This window comes from Petromyzon marinus, chromosome 66 (genome assembly GCF_048934315.1).
Source record: "Petromyzon marinus isolate PM22_M1 ecotype Great Lakes invasive population chromosome 66, UKy_Petmar_22M1.pri1.0, whole genome shotgun sequence".
In the NCBI taxonomy this organism is placed as follows: domain Eukaryota; kingdom Metazoa; phylum Chordata; class Hyperoartia; order Petromyzontiformes; family Petromyzontidae; genus Petromyzon; species Petromyzon marinus.
In genome coordinates this window covers 1,840,269-1,863,190 of record NC_133732.1, presented here as the reverse complement: position 1 = coordinate 1,863,190, position 22,922 = coordinate 1,840,269, and the positions used below count along the sequence as shown (strand labels likewise).

The window sequence follows — 22,922 nt, the reverse complement described above, 5'->3', positions numbered from 1 at the left end:
AGCATGTCGCTTCAATGTTTTTTGAGCAGTCCATGTATAGTAGGAGGTAACTTAATGGTAGAGCAGGTTGGCAGCAAATGGGTAACTTGGGCACAAAACAAAGAACGCCATAAGGGTGGTATGTTGTGGAGCCAGGGCCTGTTGTTGGGGCATATCCTTTGGGGACGTAGATGAGTTGACCATTTTGGAGGTGAAGTGGCAAATAGACGACTGTGGGGGAACGGTCATGGATGGAGAAGCCAAGAATTCAGCAAATGGCCCCATAGTTGCTGTTGTATGTTCCTTGGAAAAAAATTTGAGCTCGTGCACACTTTGTCCCTCTGTTTTGTAAGGCAAAGACAGACATGTCAGGGTCTTTGTTGATGTATTGGCAAAGATAATTGATGGCTTTTTTTAGAATAGAATTTGACATTAAAGTGGGCCTGGAAGATCTTGCACAGGAGAGGGTAGTAGGGAACAATCTACCAGTTGTGAGCCTTAATTAGCGAGTTAGTGGCAGGTCTGAGCGTTGTTTGAAATCCATCATGCTCAGTATTTCTGTGACGATATAAACGATAGCCATCATGGGCCGACTGAGTGTCTTTCAAGTAGTTGCATGGATACCTCTCGGTACACCTGTGGTCTTGCATACATGGCGCATTTGGATAGAACTGGCCACATGGGCCATGGACCATTTGGTTGCAAACCACGTAGGGGCAGGGTCTTGATGGGGGTGAGGTAGCTCAGCACTGATAAATGTATGAATGTGACTTGCATGAATTGTTTCCCTCATCCATAGGGAAATGTGAGAATGAGGAAGACGACGTTTTTGCCACCCAATGGTGTGCAAGATACTGCTTGTCTATGCTAAGACGCCGCCTTCGTTGGTGGTAATAAACACCATGAGGTCATAAACTTTGAGTTTTAAGACCCTCGCTAAGATGTCATGTCTGTCTGGTGGTTTTTGGTTTGGATAAAGGTAAACCTGGATCTCCTTTCATTTGGGATTGCAAATGAAGGTGATGAAGAGATGGGGCGTGGCATATTGGCTGATGTACGTCATGGCATCCTGAGTCTTCTCATGCATGTATCTTGGTGGAGCTGTGAAGGATAAAGTCAAAATAACTAATGAGCCCACATTGTGACCGTGTGCATCTCCTTCGGCATTGATGGCATCCCAGAGATGAGCATACTGTTCACACGCAGGCGGTTTTGATTCAGTTGAATATAAAGAAGGCGCTCACTCTCCATGTTGGCATACTCATTGACAACATACTTGTGAAAGAGGTTAGCGCACAATAATATGTGGTTTCCTCGTGTGTCCATGATCACGAAGGAATAGAAGTTTATTTAGAGGAGACAGTTTTGTGAGGATGTCTCTGTCCTGTAGCTTTGTAATTGGAGGAATCTTGACGTGGTACCCAACTTGGTCTTGCGATGGGAAAATGTGTTTTTGTAGGGCATCGTATGCTCTGTTAGTGTCAGCAAATCGTGCGATGGTGTTTTCTTGGTGTGGAAGAACAATGTCTCTGTCACAATGTTCCTCAGCCACCGTAAGAAAGCAAGGTCAACAATTTTTGGAGTATTGAACCTCCCTGTGTGCGCCCCACTTTGGTGAAAAGTAAATGTGTGGTTAAATTAGAGTCCGCTATAACGCGTGAGATGCGTAACGCCGCAGGGCCGAACAAAGACCGAGGCGCGTGAAGGGTAGGGTCTCGAAGCATCATCCAGCAGCATCCCGCTGCCTTGCGCTATGATGATGATGCGACACCGAGGCGAAGCCATACGACCGCCTATTCACGCTCGCTGCGACGTAGTTCCGTTCAGCTCGATCGCGTTTACATCCAATTCGCACCCGCGTTATAAACGCAATGCGTTCCCGGATACATGCATCGCACTGTGTATCCAATTCGCGTTAGACAAAAGCACGCAGTGTTATTTAGAACTGACTTTACCCGGTTGCGGTGTGTAAACATCGCTACTGGGGAGACAAAGGCGGCCGGGCGTGGTGCTGGCCACCCACCCCCTCGTGTGCCGTGCCGGCCTTCATAAGTGCTACTTGCTAACAGCACTTGACCCTACAGTCTGTTAAGGATATACGGGGGATCTTTCTATTATTTTGGTTGCTATGTACAGAATGATGGTGGTAGTGATGATGGTGTAGGTATGTTGAACTTCTTTCGCACCGTACTTAGCCATACCACGCGAACCGAGAGCGTGGGGGAAGGACAACAAACTATGGGTCTCTTTGTGAGTCTGTGAGTCTGTGTGTGAGTCTGTGAGTTTCTGTGTGAGTCTATGGGTCTCTGTGTGAGTCTGTGGGTCTCTGTGTGAGTCTATGGATCTCTGTATGAGTCTATGGGTTTCTGCGTGAGTCAATGGGTCTCTGTGTGAGTCTATGGGTCTCTGTGTGTGAGTCTATGGGTCTCTGTGTGAGTCTGTGGGTCTCTGTGTGAGTCTGTGGGTGTCTGTGTGAGTCTGTGGGTCTCTGTGTGAGTCTGTGGGTCTCTGTGTGAGTCTATGTGAGTGTATGAGTCTGTGTGCGAGTTTATGTAATGTATGTATGCTGATGGGATGTGGACACACACTACTTTAATGATAATATAGTTTCGTGTGTACGTTTACGTGTGCGAGGGAGCGATTACTGGAACCTCGGGAGAATCATTTATCTCTGCGTGTTCATCGTGTTTTTATTTGCTCACCCACCGAGCCCATGGCTCACCGGTGGCGCAAGAGTGGAAAATCCATCCCCCTCCTCCACCACCACTCCCTCTGGGTTCTATAAAGCGAAGAGGGCAACGAGACAGCGACCATCCGAATTCCCCTTTCCAAGCCCGGTGCCAGCTGAGCTCTCATCCATCACCACCATGCAGCAGCTGCAGCTCCTCCTCCTCGTGGCTCTGGCGGTCGGCATGGAGGCGAAACCCCTGAGTGAGTGGACGAAAGAGCTTCATGGCTCATCGGATTCCTCCGGTATATTGAATGCTGCTTTTTGAGTGTCGCTATTGTTGTTGTCATCAAAAGCATCATCAGCAGCAGCAGGAGCAGCACAATGCCGTGATTAACTGCAGCAGCAATTTAATCCAACACCACCACCACAGACAAAGGCAGCCACTGCATCTACGTACTTTTAAATCATCATCTCGATTGACAAACGCCTTTCTTGAGAACTGCTGCTTGTTGTTGTGTTCAGTTTGTTGTATTTCATACTCTTTGGTTCTATTGGGTAAAGTCACGTAGGTAAAAAATAAAATAACAAAAATCACGACGTTTCGGCCACAACACAAGCGGCCTTCATCAGGTGAAGGGACGAGACTGTCTGGAGGACAGCGCTGGAGTGAAAAAAAGCCACGCTCAGATCACGACCTTTAAGCTGTGTGAGAAGAAACAAAGCACCTTGACAAAGGAATTAGCATATAATTTAGCATTGAAATGGCTGAGTGATTAGCTTGTGACTGGTCACAGAAATGGCTATGTTAAAGTTAAAGCATACACATCCGCAGAGGCACCCCTTGACAAAGGATGCGGATGTGTATGCTTTAACTTTAACATAGCCATTTCTGTGACTAGTCACAAGCTAATCACTCAGCCATTTCAATGCTAAATTATATGCTAATTCCTTTGTCAAGGCGCTTTGTTTCTTCTCACACAGCTTAAAGGTCGTGATCTGAGCGTGGCTTTTTCACTCCAGCGCTGTCCTCCAGACAGTCTCGTCCCTTCACCTGATGAAGGCCGCTTGTGTTGTGGCCAAAACGTCGTGATTTTTGTTATTTTATTTTTTACCTACGTGACTTTACCCAATAGAACCAAAGAATATGGATCCTTGCAGTCACGAAAGCTTTAAATCTAGAATTGTTGTATTTCCCCAGCACCTCCGATTAGCACGGTTGGCTACGTACGGTGCGAAAGAAGTTCAATATACGTACACTATAAACACAGACCCAGAGACTCAATCAGAGACCCATAGACTCACACAGAGATCAATAGTTTGTTGTTCTTCCCCCCAAGGGCGCCTTAAAGGGGTGGAAGGTTAGGACGATTCTAAGGGCCCAGGCTGATTTAGGGCCCAGAAGAGCAGACCCCCTTTTTCTTTTCTTATTTCTTTTCTCTTTTTTATACATACACTAAATGTGCTAGGGCCCCTCGTGCACTAAATGCGTATTTTGTCCGTTTTGACCATAGATTTAATATTAAAAAAAAAAACAAATAATGTATTTACTGTTTCAGTCACACCCCTCCCCCTCACAATGGTTCATTCCACCTGCGCTGTCCAAGCTACGATCGCTAGTGTAGCGTCTCTTGCTTATTGCACTTGCTATGACGCAGTGCAGACAGTGACACACGCAGGCATGTCACATCAAAAGTCAGGGCATCAAAAACGGAAAGAAAAGAGGGAAAGAGAAGACAGGGAACGCCGAAGGCGACAGTATGTCACACAGTTTTTCAAAAAGAAAGGTAGCTTGCCCTATTCCTGTATTCCAAAACTTTCAGAGTTACTTATTTTTGTTGCTACATGACCTGCCTTTATCTGGCTAGCTTAGTAAAATAATTACTGAATTATGACTTACATCCAACAATAATAACATCTCTGCTGTCTCCGGGGTTATCATGTCTCGTAGACACAGATTCAGCAGCTGCTGCACACCCACGTCCTCCTTCCCCCACATCCCCCGTCCCCGTCTCAGCCGAACAAGGTGAGCCTGAGCGCGAAACTTCACGAAGATTGAAGCCTCTAAACACGTCTTATCTACTGTGTTCGCCACGTGATGATAACTTTACAAAACAAAAAGTAATCTACACGTTTTCAAAAATTACAAAATCAGGTTGCCGTGTGTGTGTCGTGTGTTCTGTGAAGTGACAGTGCTGCTGCTACGATCGATGCTGTCAAACTTGACGTTCTTAAAGTGAATAAAATGCCCCAGAAAAAAATAATATAAAATTGAATAAAACATGTGTCTGTAGATATTTTAATATTTTATATTAAGAAAACTAAATAGGCCAATACAAATGATATGGTTATTATTACGTGTGTGTGTGTGTTTGACTTATACAGATGCAGAGCCAGCTTTATTGTCTGCACCTCGTTCTCCTACTAATGACTCAGTCCTCTCAGTGGCAGGTAAGGTGAACATGGTCAGCTACCAAGGTAGTAAACAACTAATTAAGTTTTGGATGGTCTAATTTTTTTCTTGTGTTGTATAGTTATATGTTTCACATAATATTATTCAACAATGCAGTTAAGAAAATATTAATTCTAAGCTGTAACTTGTTGTTGACTGGGGGACAAAAATGATTTTGCTATCCTAACCCCACAGAAACAAGAGAGAGACAGAGAGTTTTGCCAGGAAAGAGTGTGGAAGTTGAGGAAGCGGTGAGAATAGTGGAATATGAGAACACAGAGGGAGCCCTAAGTGTAAAGGAAGATAACAGAAGAGAGGAAGATGCGAGAACAGGGGAAGCCATGAGAGCAGACTCAGAGGAAGATGAAGAAGAGACTGTTGTGTCAAATGATCCTGGTTTGTGGTCAGAAAAAATTAGCAATGCAGACAGAGAAAAAATTGTGGAAAAAATAGCTTCTTCTAAAGATAAAGAACAAGAAATGCCACATGATTCAAAAGGTAAAGCCTTCCCCGAATACCTCAAGCACACAAAGTCAGGAAATTGCAGGGAAAAGATTAAGAGAGACTGGGTCATTTACAGCCAAAGCACAAATGCACTATTTTGTATTCCTTGTGTATTATTTGGCCATGAGCTAAAAAAACCTTGTATGAGCGCACTAAGCAGTCAACATGGTTATAAAATCAAAGACGTAACATGGCGTCGAATGTATGATAAATTCCCTAACCACGAAAGCAGCAAAGCACTCAGGGAGTGCTACTTAAAATGGAAAACCTTACAACAGTCTGTAATGGCAGCTGTCCCTGGGGGAATAGACAGCAAGCTGAGGAAGCTCATACAAACAGAAATAGACAAAAATAGAGCTATTCTGAAGAGGATACTCGATGTAACCTTGTTCTTGGCCTCTCGAAATTTACCCTTTAGGGGTAAAACAAAAGACTTGGGGGACATTCATAATGGCAACTTCTTGGGCGCCCTTGAGCTCCTGTCCCATTATGACCCACTACTCAACGAACATCTACAAAAAGTCAGAGACAACAAAAACAGGAACAAGATTGACACACTATTTAAGCTCAGATATTCAGAACGAATTTATGGAGTCATGTGGAAAACGAGTGTTAAGTAGTATTCTTAAGGAAAGGGAGGAATCAGTCTATTATTCAGTCATTTGCGATGCTACTCCTGATATTTCACATACAGAGCAAAATGTATTACTCTTACGATATGTAGGTTTTGATCAAGAAAACAAGATATGGGAGGTTGTTGAAAGGTTTTTGGAGTTTAAAGATTTTCACAAAAAAACAGGAAGTGAGATTGCAGACATGATTGTAAATGTGCTTAACAGTCATGGCATAGATCTGAATGACTGCAGGGGCCAAGGCTATGATAATGGGGCAAACATGTCTGGAAAAATCAAGGGGGTTCAAGCCCAATTATTAAAAAAAGAATAAGCTGGCTACTTTTTCCCCTTGTGCGTCTCATACTCTGAACCTTGTTGGTGTGCATGCAGCTCAATCAAGTCCAGAGGTTACCAACTTTTTTGGCTTTGTCAATCGCCTTTATGCACTTGTTAGTGCCAGCCCAGAGCGATGGGCCATCTATAAGGCAAAAACGGGTTGCACTTTACATCGTCTGTCAGACACTCGGTGGAGTGCAAGGGTTAAGGCTGTTCAACCTATAGCCAAGCACCTGCCCAGTGTCCTATAAGCTCTTGATGCCATCCTCTCAACCTGCAGTCTGACACCAGAGGCTCGGTCTGAAGCCAGCGGCCTAAAAAAGTATTTTGAAACTTTTGATACTGTTTTTCTGTTGACTGTTTGGGTCAAAGTTCTGCAAGCCATTGACAAAAGGAATATTATTCTCCAGTCAGGGAAATTAACTCTTGAGACGGAGGCAGAAAATGTCAGAGCATTGCAGGAGGAGATGCAACATCTGAGGGATGAATGGGAGAGTTTCTTTTCTGAAGCATCACTTGTTGCCCAACAGATGAGCATTAACCCTCTGTTCAGGTCAGGATTCAGCCGCCAGAGGAAAAGAAAACGGTATCACGATGAGACAGAGATAGAGGGAGCAAGGGAGCACAGTGCAGACACCATATTCAGAAACACTGTGTTTCTTCCCATGATGGACCACATAATCAATGACTTAAGTACCAGGTTTGCCACAACAGCTGAGATCTTGGATCAGTTTTCTGTAGTTGTAAAAATGGGTCAGTTACGTGATGATCAAATCCATTCTGTATGCCAGCCATTGATTTCAAAATACAACACTGATCTGACTTGTGAAATTGAAGATGAAGTCAGACACCTCAACTCTGTAGATAGGGCCACTTTCCCAGGGTGTCTGTCAACAATTTATCTGCTCAACAGCATTTACAAGATGCAGCTGCAGAGTATTTTAGGGCAGGTCTGCATAGTTTTGCGAATATTTCGCACACTGCCTGTGACCGTTGCTGGTGGCGAGAGAGCATTCAGTAAGCTGAAACTGGTAAAAAATTATCTGAGGTCTGCTATGTTGCAGGATAGACTTTGTCACCTTGCCATACTATCCATTGAAAGCAAACTGGCAAGAAAGCTGAACTATGATGATTTGATACGTGATTTTGCCAGCAGAAAGGCATGCCGCTGGGCCATTATAAAGTAATGTTGAACATAACTTTGTTAGACCTGGATAACAAACAGTTGATGTCTGGTTCAGTACTTGTTTAGTCCTGGACTGGTTTAGGCCTGGCATTACTCCTGGTGTGTCTTCATTTTGAGCCATTTTGGCCTAGCTAGTTTTATTCCTGGACTGATTTAATTATGGGTTAGTTCTAGCTGATGTTTCCTGATTGAGCAGTTTGACCCAGCTAAAGCTTGTTCATGTAAAGTATATGTCAATATGTGTACATTATGTTCTGTTGTGCTTGCAATTGAGATAATAAATGTTCTCCCTTTTATGTAAACAAGTACATATTTCTATATTTTTTTCTTGTTTTTGTAGGCTTTGTACTCATCTTTAAACATTTTAACTATGCAATGTGCTAAGTATCTTTTGTAAAGTATACTGGGCATGTTTATTGGGTTAAATTTTATCTGTAAAAAATGTAGGGGGCCCAGAAATTTTGGTTTCCATAGGGCCCAGAATTTCTGGCGGCACCCCTGCTTCCCCCTGCACCTCCGACTTGCACGGTTGGCTACGTACGGGGCAAAATAAGTTCAATATACGTACGTGTCTTTAGATTCATTGTTTTTCATTGCTTTGAGGGATGAATTGTTTCATGAGATTCACCGTCAGTGGGATTCACTCGTCTCATGCAATTCACTGTCTTTACGATTTGCTGCCTCTTAAACTAATTTTACATTAAACACATGAAAAAACATCTTACCAGGTAAGGCACCACTGATCTATGTATCTCTGTTGCACAAGCGACCTGGCTGGCCACAAATGCCGGCTCAACGGAGCAGCTGATCATACTCACGTGTAAATTTATATCACCCAAATAAATAGACTCTAAATGCATAGAGACCCATAGAGATACATAGAGACCCATAGAGATACATAGAGACCCATACACTAATCAATAAACTAATCTATTTTTCTATTGCACGCTTTTATTTAACTCGCTATCTGTTGTTGTATCCTCAAATATTGTAACTCAATTTTAACCCACTTCCCAATGTGGTATCGACCGCAAACTTGGTATACTTGTGTCATACTGATGACAATACTATATGATATCATTAAGAATAAAAATATTTTTTATTGTCCACGCTCAACTAACGTTGGCTGTAAATCACCACGGCCCCTTACGTTAATGGCAAGCTTCTGGGACAGTTTCTGGAGTCGTGGAGTTCCGCCATTACTCGTACGGTACATCTCATTAAAGCGTGTTTTTAAAAAAAAAAGTATTTTTAAATATTACTTATTTTTGCAGAAGCGACCTGGCTGTCACAAATGACGGTGCAACGAAGCGGCCCATCACCATCGCGTGGAACTTTATAACAGACAAATAAATAGACTCTCTGGACGCACACTTCTATGCACGCGATTCACCGTCTCGAAGCGAGGAGTAACTCTTCTCTCTCGAGCATCGTTGTCACTTTGCGGCGCTACTGCCAGCGGGATTGATTCACCGTCTCTTTTTTTAAGTCTCGCTGTTTTTTTGAGTTTGACTTTCTTGAAAGGGCGCCACGGTGGCTAGGAGATGTTAACTTCCTCGCCTGGTGTACAGGAGGTCGTGGGTTCGATCACGACCCTGACGCCTGCTGCCGTTGTATATTTGGAGTCTGCGTCTTCTCCCTGTGCTCGCTGATTGTTCACTGTTCTGCTGATTGTTCACTGGCCCCCCGTTGCGCGTTCTGCGCAGGTGTCACCGGGTTGAAGTCGCTGCACAAACGCTACGTCAACGACTACGACGCACCCATCGACTTCTCTTGCCCGGCTCACCAGTCCATCTACATCATCCACAGGTGCTGACAGTCCTCGACTTACGAACGCAATTCCTTCCTGAGACCCCCTCCCCCCCCCACCGTTCGTAAGTTGAACGGTTCGCAAGTCGAAACACAGTGAACTACTGCATGTCATGCCCACACAGACACTCCCAGCACGAGGCTGACTTTATTACGTCTCGCGGAGGAGTGCTCGGCTGAACAAAATAGGGCTGCGGTTCAATTTGCAAGTGAAAGTTCGCGCTTTAAGCCAATGTCATAAAAATAAAAATATATATTTAATGGAAGCTGCTTCGTAAGTGCGAGTATTCCTAAGGGGGCGTCCATAAATGACGTCACGCACCTGGAGAGGGGGGTGGTCAGACATTTGTGACGATGTGTGACGAGAGGGGGGGCGGGGGGGGGTTGAGAAATGTGACGTCACGTAAAAATGCTGCAACTTTATAAATAAATACAGACAACACGTTCTACTTAATAAAATCAACTTTGTTAATAAATGTTTTCTCCTACAACATCAGAGTGCAGCGCCACATTAAATACGCAACTACAATGACAACAATAGTTTAAAGCCATTTGAAGCATGTCTTATATATATTTTTTTGGTGGGGGGGGGGAGACAGAGCTTTGTGACGTCATATTTGAAGGGGTGGGGTCTGACTTTTTGTGACGCCGTGTGACGAAGTGGGGGGGGCGGGGTCAGAAATCGCGTGACGTCATTTGTGGCCGGCCCCTAAGCCGGGTTTGTGTGTTAGGGCAAGTGGTGTTAGTAGTGAGTAGCAGTGCCCATGAAAGCCGGCACCGTGGCACACGCAGAGGGTGGGTGGGTGGCCAGCACCACCACGCCCGCCCGCCCGCCCGGCCGCCTTTGTCTTCTGAGTGTAAATGTTTACTACACACCGCAGCGGTGGGGGGGAGGGGTACTCATTTGAGGCTGAGTCGACCAAGGGGAGGTCCAGTCCCGGTTCAGATAATCGTCAATGGTGTTTGCCTCGAGCGGGAATGGAACTCGGGTCGCTGGTTTTGTAGCGCAGCGCGCTTACCCGCTACCGCTCACCGTCACAGGTATGTACGCACACACACACACACACAAATAACAACAATAAAAACAACCGCCTTTCACCACCAAGTTGGCGGTGACATCACCACGTCGCTTGCGCCAGGCTAGGTGCACTTTGGTGCAACTGTCAGTCATCTCAGTCAGTCATCCCATGGCACCTGGGTTTGTCCTGTGACCTCAGTTCAGTTCATTTATTAGGTACAGCCCTGTGTGTAAGTCGACCTGCTGGCAGCGAGCCTTCAACACTTCACGCGTCCTCAAAGTGCACCTGGCCTGGCACAGGTGCCGTGGGGACGTCACCGTCACTCCGTGGCGAATGGCGGATATTGGTATTGGTGCACCTTGAGGCCAACGTGAAGTGTCGAACGCCCGCTGGCAGGAGGTCACGGGGCAGACCCAGGTGTGTGCCATGGGTTGACTGAGATGACTCGCAGATGCACCACCTGCGCTCCCCACTGTGCTAACTTGCTGCGTTTTAGCCGCCCGGCACTCCGCTCCATAGTTGTTGTTGCGTCCTTCATGAGCCTCCTCCTCCTCCACAGAGGCCGATCTTGACACCGCTGGTACTGCTCATCGGCAGGTCCACTCAGCTCCACGTACTCATTTTGCCGCATCAGCTTCATCTCTGCTGCAGCCCGTGCCATGCCCATTTAAAACTACATTTTCATTTGTATTTTACCAGGTAAGGCCCACTTAGCCCTTTTTCAGAAGCGTCTTGGCCAAAAAGGATAGAGAGCTCAACGACGTAGCTTATCACGTGGGCATTTGAACTTTATGGCGGGTCCCCAGGGTCCCGAATAAACAGAAGTAAAGTAAAAAAAAAAAAACGTTATTAATTAATTTATTTATTTTTGGCGACTCCGTCCCACCGCGCACAGAAACGCCGCGACCCACCTGGAGTGGATCGTTCTGTCGTCATTGTCGTCCAAGCGCGGCGAGGTCGAATGCGCAGAAGAAACAAAACTTTGAAACTTTGATTGGCGCATCGTGTAGAGCTCCTCAAGCTGGAATAGATTGCCGTATTGTTTGCCTTCAGTAGACATAAAATGATGTCGCAGCGCACTTTATGCGCGAGCCGGGGGCTTATGGGACCCCGGGGTCTCGCCGTAAGGTTAATTTATTGCAGTACAGTAAAATACTCTAAACGTGTGTTTATACATGTGGAGGGAAAAACCCGGAGGACCCAGAGAAAAATCTACGCGACCACGGGGGGGGGGGGGGAGAGGGAGATGCAGAAACTCTAAATATACAGCAGGTTGAGATGGCACCCACGACGTCCTACATACCAGGCGAGGTAGTTAATATCCCCCTGCATCTGTGTCTATCTGCGTGTGTGCATGGGTGGGTGGCTGGTAGTATCCACAACAACGACGCCGAGGACCGCATCTGGGACTTCCGCTGCAAGGAGACGTTCGACCTGAGCCGCCCCGTCTCCTCCTTCGCGACCTCGTACGTGAACACCTTCGACGAGAAGCTGGATTTCACCTGCCCATTCAACTCCATCGTGTCCGGCATCGGGAGCTACCACAACAACGACGCGGAGGACCGCAGGTGATGGGACCACCGGTTACTTCGAATTTCACAAAGATGTGGGGAAAGAGCCGATTAGCGAAAGTGCCAGCGGTGGTGGCAAACTCCCCCCCCTCCCCCACGACCTCCTGCATACCAGGCGAGGTAGTTAACATCTCCTAGCCACCGTGTGTGTATGGGGAGCTGTAAGCGCAGTGGATGGTGCAAACCCGTCCGATTGAATCTCTGACTTCCTGCATACCAGGCGAGGTAGCTAACATCTCCTAGCCACCGTGTGTGTATGGGGAGCTGTAAGCGCAGTGGATGGTGCAAACCCGTCCGATTGAATCTCTGACTTCCTGCATACGAGGCGAGGTAGTTAACATCTCCTAACCACCGTGTGTGGTGACCTCTAGTTAGCGCACTTGCCCAGCAAAACCCGGCGATCCCAAGTTCGATTCCTGTTCACGGCCGACACCAGTGATAGCGATTATCTTCATTAGTACCTGGGCTTTTCCCAGAGCGACTCAGCCTCAAATGAGTACCTGGTGCAATGTGTAAACATTGCTACTTGGGAGACAAAGGCGGACGTGCGTGGTGTTGGACACCCAGCTCTGGGTTTGCCGTGCCGGCCTTCGTAGATCCTCACTAACAGCACTTTCCCCAACAGTCTGTTAAGACGACACGGGGGATCTTGGTATTTTTTGGTGGTGATGGACAGAATGATGGTGATGGTGGCGATGATGTATGTATATTTAACTGCTTTTGCATTGTACATAGCCAACAGTGCTAATCGGAGGTACAGGGGGAAGGACAAACACACTAAACACAAACAACTGTTCTAAGTAAATGAGTTTGATGATGATTTAAAAGTGTATAACTCCAGTGGCTTCCTAAAATCGGAAGGAAGAGCATTCCAGATGGCCACAGAAGCAGCGTATCTGAAAGCGCCGCAACCTGCGGTGATGCGGTGACCGTCTTTGTTCGATAGCTAGCCAAAACCGCTGCTGCGAGGATGACGGGGAGTTCGTGTGATGGTTTGTGGTTGTGATGTAGATGATGTTGGAAGTGGTGAATTGTGATATTGGTGTTGGTGGTATTGATGAGATATTGGTGTTGGTGGTATTGATGAGATAATGGTGTTGGTGGTATTAATGAGATATTGGTGTTGGTAGTATTGATGAGATATTGATGTTGGTGGTATTGATGAGATATTGGTGTTGGTGGAATTGATGAAATAATTGTGTTGGTGGTATTGATGAGATAATGGTGTTGGTGGAATTAATAAGATATTGTTGTTGGTGCTTTTGGGGTCCCTAACCACTCTGCCCGCTCACTCTTTGGTTCTTTCGGTAAATTCGCGTAGAAATAAGAAATAATAATAATAATAACAATTAAATTACATAAAAGCATACGACGTTTCGATTGCAACGCAAGCAATCATCATCAGGCATAGAAGAGCTAAATTTAAGAGAGAGAGGGAACACAGAACCGCAGATATATATACAGATACCCAAGTAGAGGGAGTTAACACAGAAACACAAAGAGAGACACAACGTATGGAGCACAGAGAGACAGGGTCTCTGTGTCTCTCTCTCTGTGTCTCTGTGCTAACTCTCTCTGCTTAGATGTCTATATATGTGTCTGTGATCTGTGCCCTATCACTCTTAACCTATAATTTAGCAATCTTTGAAATAATGTAATCAGCCAGACCATGCGTTAATTGTGTTTTGACCGACCCTCTGTGTTGCATTATATTGTTTCCAAATTTTACTAAATCTTGTTCGATTTGATGTGCTTCTCCATCTCTCTTTGTCTCCCCTACATGCTAGGGCCTCGACACAGAGACCCTGTCTCTCTGTGCTCCATACGTTGTGTCTCTCTTTATGTCTCTGTGTTAACTCCCTCTACTTGGGTGTCTGTATATATATCTGCGGTTCTGTGTTTCCACTCTGCCCACTATTTTATTGTATTTTTTTATTTTGCCATGTAAGGCCCCATTGAGCTGTGTAGCTCTTTTTCAGAAGTAACTTGGCCATCACAAATTATAGCTCAACGAAGTGGCGTATCACATATAAATGTATAGCAGCGAAATACTCTAAACGCATGTTTCTAAATGTGGAGGGAAAACTGGAGGACCCTCAGAAAAATGCATGCGACCACAGGGAGAGAGAGAGAGATGCCAACTCCAAATATACAGCAGGCGTCACGGTCCAGAAATCGAATCCACGACCTCCTGTAAACCAGGTGAAGTAGTTAACATCTCCTAGCCACCGTGGTGCCTATCATGATGTAGATTACCATAATGACGGCGGTTATCAAATGGTGCTTTACACTTATATTTGTGGTTATGAAGATAACGTAGATGATGACAATGACGAGGATGATGACGAGGATGAAGATGATTGCCTTGCAGATGGAAGTTCACCTGCACCATGCAGGCCAACGTCTGCTTGGGTGCGTGCCAGTGGACTGACTACCTCAACGACTTCGACTCGCCAATCTTCTGGGTTGCCCCGGACTCCCGGTACCTGGTGGGGGCGCACAGCTACCACAGCAATGACGCCGAGTGAGTTTGTCCGCCCATCAGTGGCTGTTGTCACTTGAACCTCGAACCTTATGGCGGGACCCCGGGGCCCCGAATAAACGGAAGTCAAAATCGTAATTAAGTCATTTTTGGCGACTCCGTCTCACTGCGCACATAAACGCCATGGGAGAACCGGGGGCTTAGGGGACCTCGTGGTCCCGCCATAAGGTTCACTTCACAAACCGCTATCATTGGACACAGCAAGACAGGGGACCGGGGTTCAAATTCCCGACTCAGGACGCATTTCAGCGTGGAGTGTATATGTTCTCTCCCCTGCTCTGCAGAGACTGTGTAAGTGTGTACATGTGTTGAACGTATTTCACACCATACGTAGCCAACCATGCTAACCGAAGGTGTGGTGGAAGGACAACAAACTCTGTGTCTCTGTGCGAGTCTATGGGTCTCTGTGCGAGTCTATGGGTCTCTGTGTGAGTCTATGGGTCTCTGTGTGAGTCTATGGGTCTCTGTGCGAGTCTATGGGTCTCTGTGTGAGTCGATGTAGTGTATGTTGAACTTCCTTTGAACTCCCCTCTGTTCTGTAGCGAGTGTGTGTCACTGCCCCGCTAATGGTGAATTGAGGGGTTTCAGTGTTTGATGACACAAAATACTCAGGCAGGTGCTGAGTTTTGGAGGTGCTGATGGTAAGACCCAACCAAATAGTAGCATGCTCCAGGTCAAGAAGCAGCGCCTTCAACGCCTCTGAGCGAGCAGCAATCACCAGATCATCATCATTTACTAATATAATGAGCCAAGAATGTTCGTGTGTCCCGCGCGTGACATCACTCCACGTCGACCAGCCCCCCCCATTAATAATCATGAGCAGGTTACCTCCTCCACATGGACCCCCATCCCTCATTAATAAACATGAGTGGGTGACGTCACTCCGCATTGAACAGCCCCCCCTTATTAATAATCATGAACATGTGACATCCTCCAAATGGACACCCCCTCCATTAATAATAATTAGTGGGCGGCGTCACTCCACGGGGGGGGGGGGCGAGGTGCCTCCTCCCCCCTCTTCAGCGTCAACTGACAACCCTCACGACAAAGGCAGAACCCTCACGTCATCACGTGATCTCCGTAACGCTGTTGAGATGTAGAAGTAAAAAGGACGTCATGATGAACAGGGGATCATAACCTTTAAATGAAATAAGTCTGTGTCACTGTGGCCTTAGAAATTGCACACGAATGGATGCAATGAATATCACGTGGTGGTCTGCTTTTCGCTTGCAATTTCAGATTTACTGCAATACACCCGTCCTTGTATGGGCAAAATGCTAGTACATAACATGATTGACCAACAGGGAGATATCTCTCGACCGCAATCCGGGCATCGATCAGCCTCGAATTTTATCTGTAACAGATGGAGATTCCTCCAGTACAGCCATGGAAAGCTTCTCGAACTCCATGATTAAAAAAGAGATGTTACATATTATAGAACCCAGTGAACACCCCAAGATAAACAGGGAATGGCTCTGACTCCCAGCCACGCAGCTTTACCCGGGCATGCCCACCATTATGATGATCCTTAATGATTGTGAGCAGAGTCAGGGACTCCAAAAGCACGATCAACAACCCAGAGTCCAGGGCTCTTTATGGTATCATAGGCCTTGGCAAAGTCAATAAACACACAAATGAATACCAACATCCATAATTCCCCACTAAGTGGCGGTGATGTCATAATGGCACTTGTGCCAGGCCAGGTGCACTTTCAGGCCACATGAAGTGTCGAAGGCTTGCTGACAGGAGGCCACGGGACAGACCCAGGTGCCATGGGTTGGCTGACTGAGATGACTTCCAGATGCACCCAGCTGTACCCCCCGACTGTGCCAACTTTATGGATTTTAGGCACCTGGCACTCTGCTCGTTGTTGTGAGCATCGTTACTCTCTTCTCATTCTTGCTGGAGGGCGACTGCCTCCAACTGCCCAGTAGCAGCGTCGTTCACGAACCTCCGCAAAAACAACAACCGCCATTCACCACTAAGTGGCGGTGACATCACCGCGACACTCGTGCCAGGCTATGTGCACCTTGAGGCCACGTGAAGTGTCGAACGCCCGCTGGCAGGTCACAGGGCAGACCTAGATGCCAGGGGTCGACTGACTGAGACGACTGGTTGATGCACCACCTGTGCCCCCTACTGTGCCAACTTGCTGTGCTTTAGCCACCCGGTGCTCCGCTCATTGTTGTGAGCGTCGCTCACAAAAACAAACACACGCGCACACACATAATGTGACTGACATCGGCCATAACATCCCCATTGGTGAAGAATTACCTGCAAATTGACTCAGTTTGGGTTAAATACAGCAGTAACATCGACACCGCCCCCTCACCTCCTGTGATGGCGATGTGCAGAAGCTTTAATCCAGCTGCATGGATGATGATACTGATTCGAATTCATGGACTGATAGTACTTTGCTGAACACAAAGTATCGTTTAGTTTTTGCATCAAGCTGGAATCCATTTCCCGCAGAGAGGGTCCTTGCTCATAAACATCTGGGCAGTTCACCGGCATCGGTATGAGTGGGCCTGACTTTTGCCGATGAGATTCTGTAACGCACTTCATAACACATTTAAGTGCAGTACATTGTTGTGCTCTGACTTACGCACTGTTTGACTTACCAATGGGTGTCAGAAACGAAGTGTCTTCGTAAGTCGAGGGCTGTCCGTATATTAGTACAAATTGCTTAAGACCATACGGTCTTGCCCATTTTTTAACACCACGTGCGAGCTTGCAGCAAGGCAGAAAAACAACAATAACAGTGACTTAAAGCTTTCGTGACTGCAGGAATTCATATTCTTTGGGTTTTTCGGTAAAGTCACGTGGATATAAATAGTGGGAAATAAAAATATGATGACGTTCCGATCGCAACGCAAGAAATCGTCTTCAGGCGGAGGTGAACTCTCCAGATATGTATGAGCAAGGGACCCTCTCTGCGGGATATTGCTTCTAGCTTGATGCAAAAACTCAACAATATTTTGTGTTCAGCAAAGTACTATCAGTCAATGAATTCGAATCAGTATCAAGCAATCGTCTACAGGCAGAAAAAGTGGAGGACTTTTTCCGCCTGAAGACGAGTGCGTGCGTTGCGATCGGAACGTCGCGATATTTTTATTTTATTTGTATTTTTTTATTTCTATCCACGTGACTCTACCAAAAGACCCAAAGAATAACAATAACAGTCCCAGACCACACCAAGACAACAACAACAGTCCTAGACCACACAAAGACAACAACAACAGTCCCAGACCACACCAAGACAACAACAACAACAACAACAGTCCCAGACCACACCAACACAACAACAGTCCCAGACCACCACAACAACAACAGTCCCAGACCACACCAAGACAACAAAAACAGTCCCAGACCACACCAAGACAACAACAACAGTCCCAGACCACACCAAGACAACAACAGTCCCAGACCACAACAACAACAACAGTCCCAGACCACACCAAGACAACAACAACAGTCCTAGACCACTCCAAGACAACAACAACAGTCCCAGACCACACCAAGACAACAACAACCACAGTCCCAGACCACACCAAGACCATAATAACAGTCCCAGACCACACCAAGACCACAACAACAGTCCCAGACCACACCAAGACAACAACAACAACAGTCCTAGACCACACCAAGACAACAACAACAACAGTCCCAGACCACACCAAGACAACAACAACAACAACAACAACAGTCCTAGACCACACCAAGACAACAACAACAACAACAGTCCTAGACCACACCAAGACAACAACAACAGTCCTAGACCACACCAAGACAACAATAACAACAACAGTCCCAGACCACACCAAGACAACAACAACAGTCACAGACCACACCAAGACAACAACAACAGTCCCAGACCACACCAAGACAACAACAACAGTCCCAGACCACACCAAGACAACAACAACAGTCCTAGACCACTCCAAGACAACAACAACAGTCCCAGACCACACCAAGACAACAACAACCACAGTCCCAGACCACACCAAGACCATAATAACAGTCCCAGACCACACCAAGACCACAACAACAGTCCCAGACCACACCAAGACAACAACAACAACAGTCCTAGACCACACCAAGACAACAACAACAACAACAACAGTCCCAGACCACACCAAGACAACAACAACAACAACAGTCCTAGACCACACCAAGACAACAACAACAACAGTCCTAGACCACACCAAGACAACAACAACAACAGTCCTAGACCACACCAAGACAACAATAACAACAACAGTCCCAGACCACACCAAGACAACAACAACAGTCACAGACCACACCAAGACAACAACAACAGTCCCAGACCACACCAAGACAACAACAACAGTCCCAGACCACACCAAGACAACAGCAACAGTTGCAGACCACACCAAGACAACAACACATAGTCCCTAAATTACATTACACATAAAACATTAAACTATCGATACACGGGTAAGGATAATATGTATGTGTACAAACGTTTTTATTTTCAATTCAACATTTAGTAGTAGAGCTGTCGCGACCAATATTATCCATAAGAGGTTGTTTTTGGTTACATTACGTAAATGTGTCATTAAACCCTCCACCATCGAGCACAGTGAACCAGTAAGTTTTGGCATGTAAACAATTCGTGACAAATTAGTTACAAGTTCAGCACATGTCACAGTACTCGAATTGTAAATGTGGTTGTGGCTTTACTCTCCAACACACAGCTGGTTAGTGCTGAATTCCTAAACTAATTGGCCACGTTTTGTTTACGTGACAAACCTAACTCATTGGCAGTGTCGAGTGGTGGTGGCTGGGTTTAACGAAATAATATCCTCAGAACCAAATGAGTTATATTCCAGGCCATGGCTAACATCAGTCCGAAAATGATCTTGAGCCCACAATATCCTTCACCAACACACACTACCCAGCGTGGTGAAGTATGGTCAAACAGCCGCTGTGACTAACACTTTCATTGGAAGGCCTTCATCCAGCAGTGGATTGGTGTTGGACTGCGTTTTAGATGTTAGATGTAAAACTGATCGGTTTGGGATCACGTCGTCATTGCTTTAGATGTGGAATGCAGATTTTGACAAACTTAACTGATTGGCTGTGTCGGGTGGTAGCGATGAGGTATTAACGACACGTTTCTAATTTATTTGCATTTTTATTCTTGTGTCCACAGGGATCGCCGTTGGAAATTCCAATTCTGCACCAAGGCCGCGTGCTAAACCAGCCGTGGAGTTTAGGTCTCATTGCATTTCATGGCTTACACCCCAAACGCTTGCATTAACGGTGTATGCATCACATAAGCTTTTAAACTTGCACTGAGTGTTTTATGTGCGGGTGGTTCAGCGTGAAGGTGTCGCTTTAGTTTCTCGGAAAAAAAAGTTGAAAGCCAAGTGGGAGTGTGCATAATATTTGATGCTCAGCGCGCAATTCACAGCAGTGGTCTAAATACAAAACGTTAAACAAATCATTAAACACCTTGGCAGATTTATGAGCTTAGTTCAGGATCAGTTTGCTTATGTTCGAGCAAATGTGAACACGTCATCATCATCATCACCACCACGACCTATGAGCAGATAGCCCATAGGTATCCACTACATATTTCGTAATTTATCTGGTTCTTTCGGTAAAGTCACGTATTATTTTTTATTGTATTTTCTACCCCATGCGACTTTACCGAATGAACCAGAGAGTATGGATTCCTGCAGTCACGAAAGCTTCAAATCGAGATTTCGTCATTTGTTTCCACTTTTCTCTGCCTTGTAGTGCCAATACGCTCAAGTAGTGCCACATTTTTCTGGCACCAGTCTCTTTTGTCGTCGTCAGGCTGTTCTCTGTTAGGTCTTCATCTCTTTTGGGTTCCTTCCATTTTTCCGAACAACATACTTTGAATTTCCCTGTTGTTGTCCACACTACATATGTCTAAACAGTGCTTGTTTCTTCTCATCACTGCCTGCATCATCAGGTTGTCTTTTTGTACGTGCAAATCTTTTTCCTACTTCCACATTGGTCACTCTTTGGGTCCAGCACAGATGCAGTAATCCTCATGTGGCAATACATTTCGAGTGCCAGTATCTTATCTCTGTCAGTCTTTTTCAATGTTCAAGTCTCGCAGGCATGCACAGCTGTACCAAACACGCATTGTTCCTCAGATGCTCGGTTTGGTCTTGAAGCTGATTTGCTCGCTTCTCCAGATGCCATTGAAATCCTGCAATTACTTATTTTCCCTTTACTCCATTCCCTTACGTGTGAAAGTGTAAGCGAATGAAATGGAGACCCTTTCGTTTTTCAAGGCGTTCTCCTGCCCCGCGTAAAGCATTTGCCCCACCGGCGTTGAAGATGCCTTGGCATCAGAGGAGAGCAATCATTTAGCAATTTGAGGACATCTACCGAACTCGAGTGCCATTGAAGACCGAACGCACCACTCAACCACTGCTGTGAATGTCGGCTTCAGTACACCTTGCTTCCTGTCCCGACCCCCAAGTAAAAAGTTTGCTGCCATCTTAGAAATGCCAAGACTGATTTTCACATGCGGCCACAAGTCATCTCGTTTGTGTATATGAAGCATCATTGCATTGCTCATACAACTTTTAAATGCTTCTTATAAGCCAGGTTTCCCCAAAACCCAGTTAGCGGAGGCCCCACCATCATTACGACACAAAGAAGTAACATTTCCTTTCTAATATGCAAATGAAGTTGCTTACAAAATGCTCGACGCGCCTAATGATTGCTCATGTGGCGTCGCCTGACATTGATACAAATTAAAATTAAAATCAGAGGATCTGCTTATATTCAGGATGGATCACGTGTGTGTTTTTCTTTCGAGGTGTAGAGCGCTTGATGTGTGTATATTTGTTTGCACATTTGTTGTGTGTGCGTGCGCGTGTTAATGTGTGTATCTGCATGTGTGTGTTTCCCCGTATTAATGTGTGTATAGTGTAGTCGTGGGGAGCGATAGTGTAGTGGTTAGCGCGCTGCGCTATGCACCTGGCGACTCGGGTTCGAATCCCGCTCACGGCCAACACCAGTGACGATTATCTGAACCGGTCCCGGGCCTCCCCTAGGTCGACTCAGCCTCAAATGAGTACCTGGTGCGGTGTGTAAACATTGCCACTAGGGAGACAAAGGCGGTCGGGCGTGGTGCTGGCCACCCACCCCCTCGTGTACCGTTCCGGCCTTCATAGGTGCTCGCTAACAGCACTTGCCCCTACAGTCTCTTAAGGCTATATGGGGGATCTTTGTCTTTGTATAGTGTAGTGCAGGGGTGTCCAAACTACGGCCCACGGGCCAACTACGGCCCGCCATCCATTTTTAATTGACCCGTATCAGTCTTTAAACATAATGGGCTATGGCCCACTGTATTGCGCTATTGTCTTGAACAAGGCAGCGTCTCCACAAACCAAGCAATCGAAGAAAAAAATTGCTCAGGGTCACGAGAAATGCCGGAACCGAAGAGACGCAAGATTGCAAGCGAGTGCAGAAAATTTCAGACTCGGTGGAAAAATGATTTTTTTTCCATAGAAACCAAGGGGAAGTGTGTTTGTTTGATTTGTAATGAGAGTGTTGCCGTAATGAAAGAGTACAATGTACGACGGCATTATGAAACGAAACATCAGACCTTCACGTCCTACACTGGCGCCGAGCGGAGAGAGAAGGTAAAGCAAATGGCAAGCTAGCCTGCTAACGCAGCAGCAGGGTTTTTTCCGTGCTAACAAAGCTCAAGAAAATGCAACAATAGCCAGTTATGAAGTAGCTCAACTCATTGCCCTACACGGGAAACCATTCTCAGACGGTGACTTCATCAAGCAGTGCCTCACTAAAGTCGTGGGAATAATGTGCCCGGAGAAAATGCAGGATTTCAACGATGTTATTATGGTCCAGAAATAAGGTTGTGCGGCGAATTGAAGACTTGTCGGCTAACTTAAAACAGCAAGTGTCAGATAAAGCTTGTGCTTTCGATTTTTACTCGATTGCATGTGACGAGAGCACAGATGCCACGGACACTGCACAGCTGTTAATTATTTTGCGGGGAGTTGATGATAATTTTTGCATTACGGAGGAACTGCTTTAGACTCTTCGGAGTCTAAAGGGGACAACAACTGGGAAGGACATGTTTGAAGCTGTGTCAGATTCAATTGACCAGGCTGGACTTAAATGGGACAAGCTGTGTGGAATTACAACGGATGGGGCTCCAGCATTGACAGGCGAGCGCAAAGGATTGGCCTCTATGGTGAGTGCCAAG

General features: G+C 46.0%; 1 protein-coding gene across 2 annotated transcripts; it reads left to right on the top strand.

Annotated features, from left to right (window-relative positions):
• The first annotated feature begins 2,776 nt into the window (after nucleotides 1-2,776).
• Nucleotides 2,777-21,475, top strand: LOC116956561 (hemagglutinin/amebocyte aggregation factor-like). 2 transcript variants are annotated; one of them, XM_032978263.2, is made up of 7 exons: nucleotides 2,777-2,910; nucleotides 4,599-4,673; nucleotides 5,033-5,098; nucleotides 9,446-9,548; nucleotides 11,941-12,135; nucleotides 14,510-14,662; nucleotides 19,857-21,475. In XM_032978263.2, exons 1-7 carry the CDS (start codon nucleotides 2,847-2,849, stop codon nucleotides 19,900-19,902), a joined length of 702 nt encoding a protein of 233 aa, XP_032834154.1. In that variant the 5' UTR covers nucleotides 2,777-2,846; the 3' UTR covers nucleotides 19,903-21,475. The 2 variants fall into 2 exon arrangements, with proteins under 2 accessions (XP_032834154.1, XP_032834155.1); XM_032978264.2 differs by lacking the exon at nucleotides 5,033-5,098.
• Nucleotides 21,476-22,922: the final 1,447 nt, after the last annotated feature.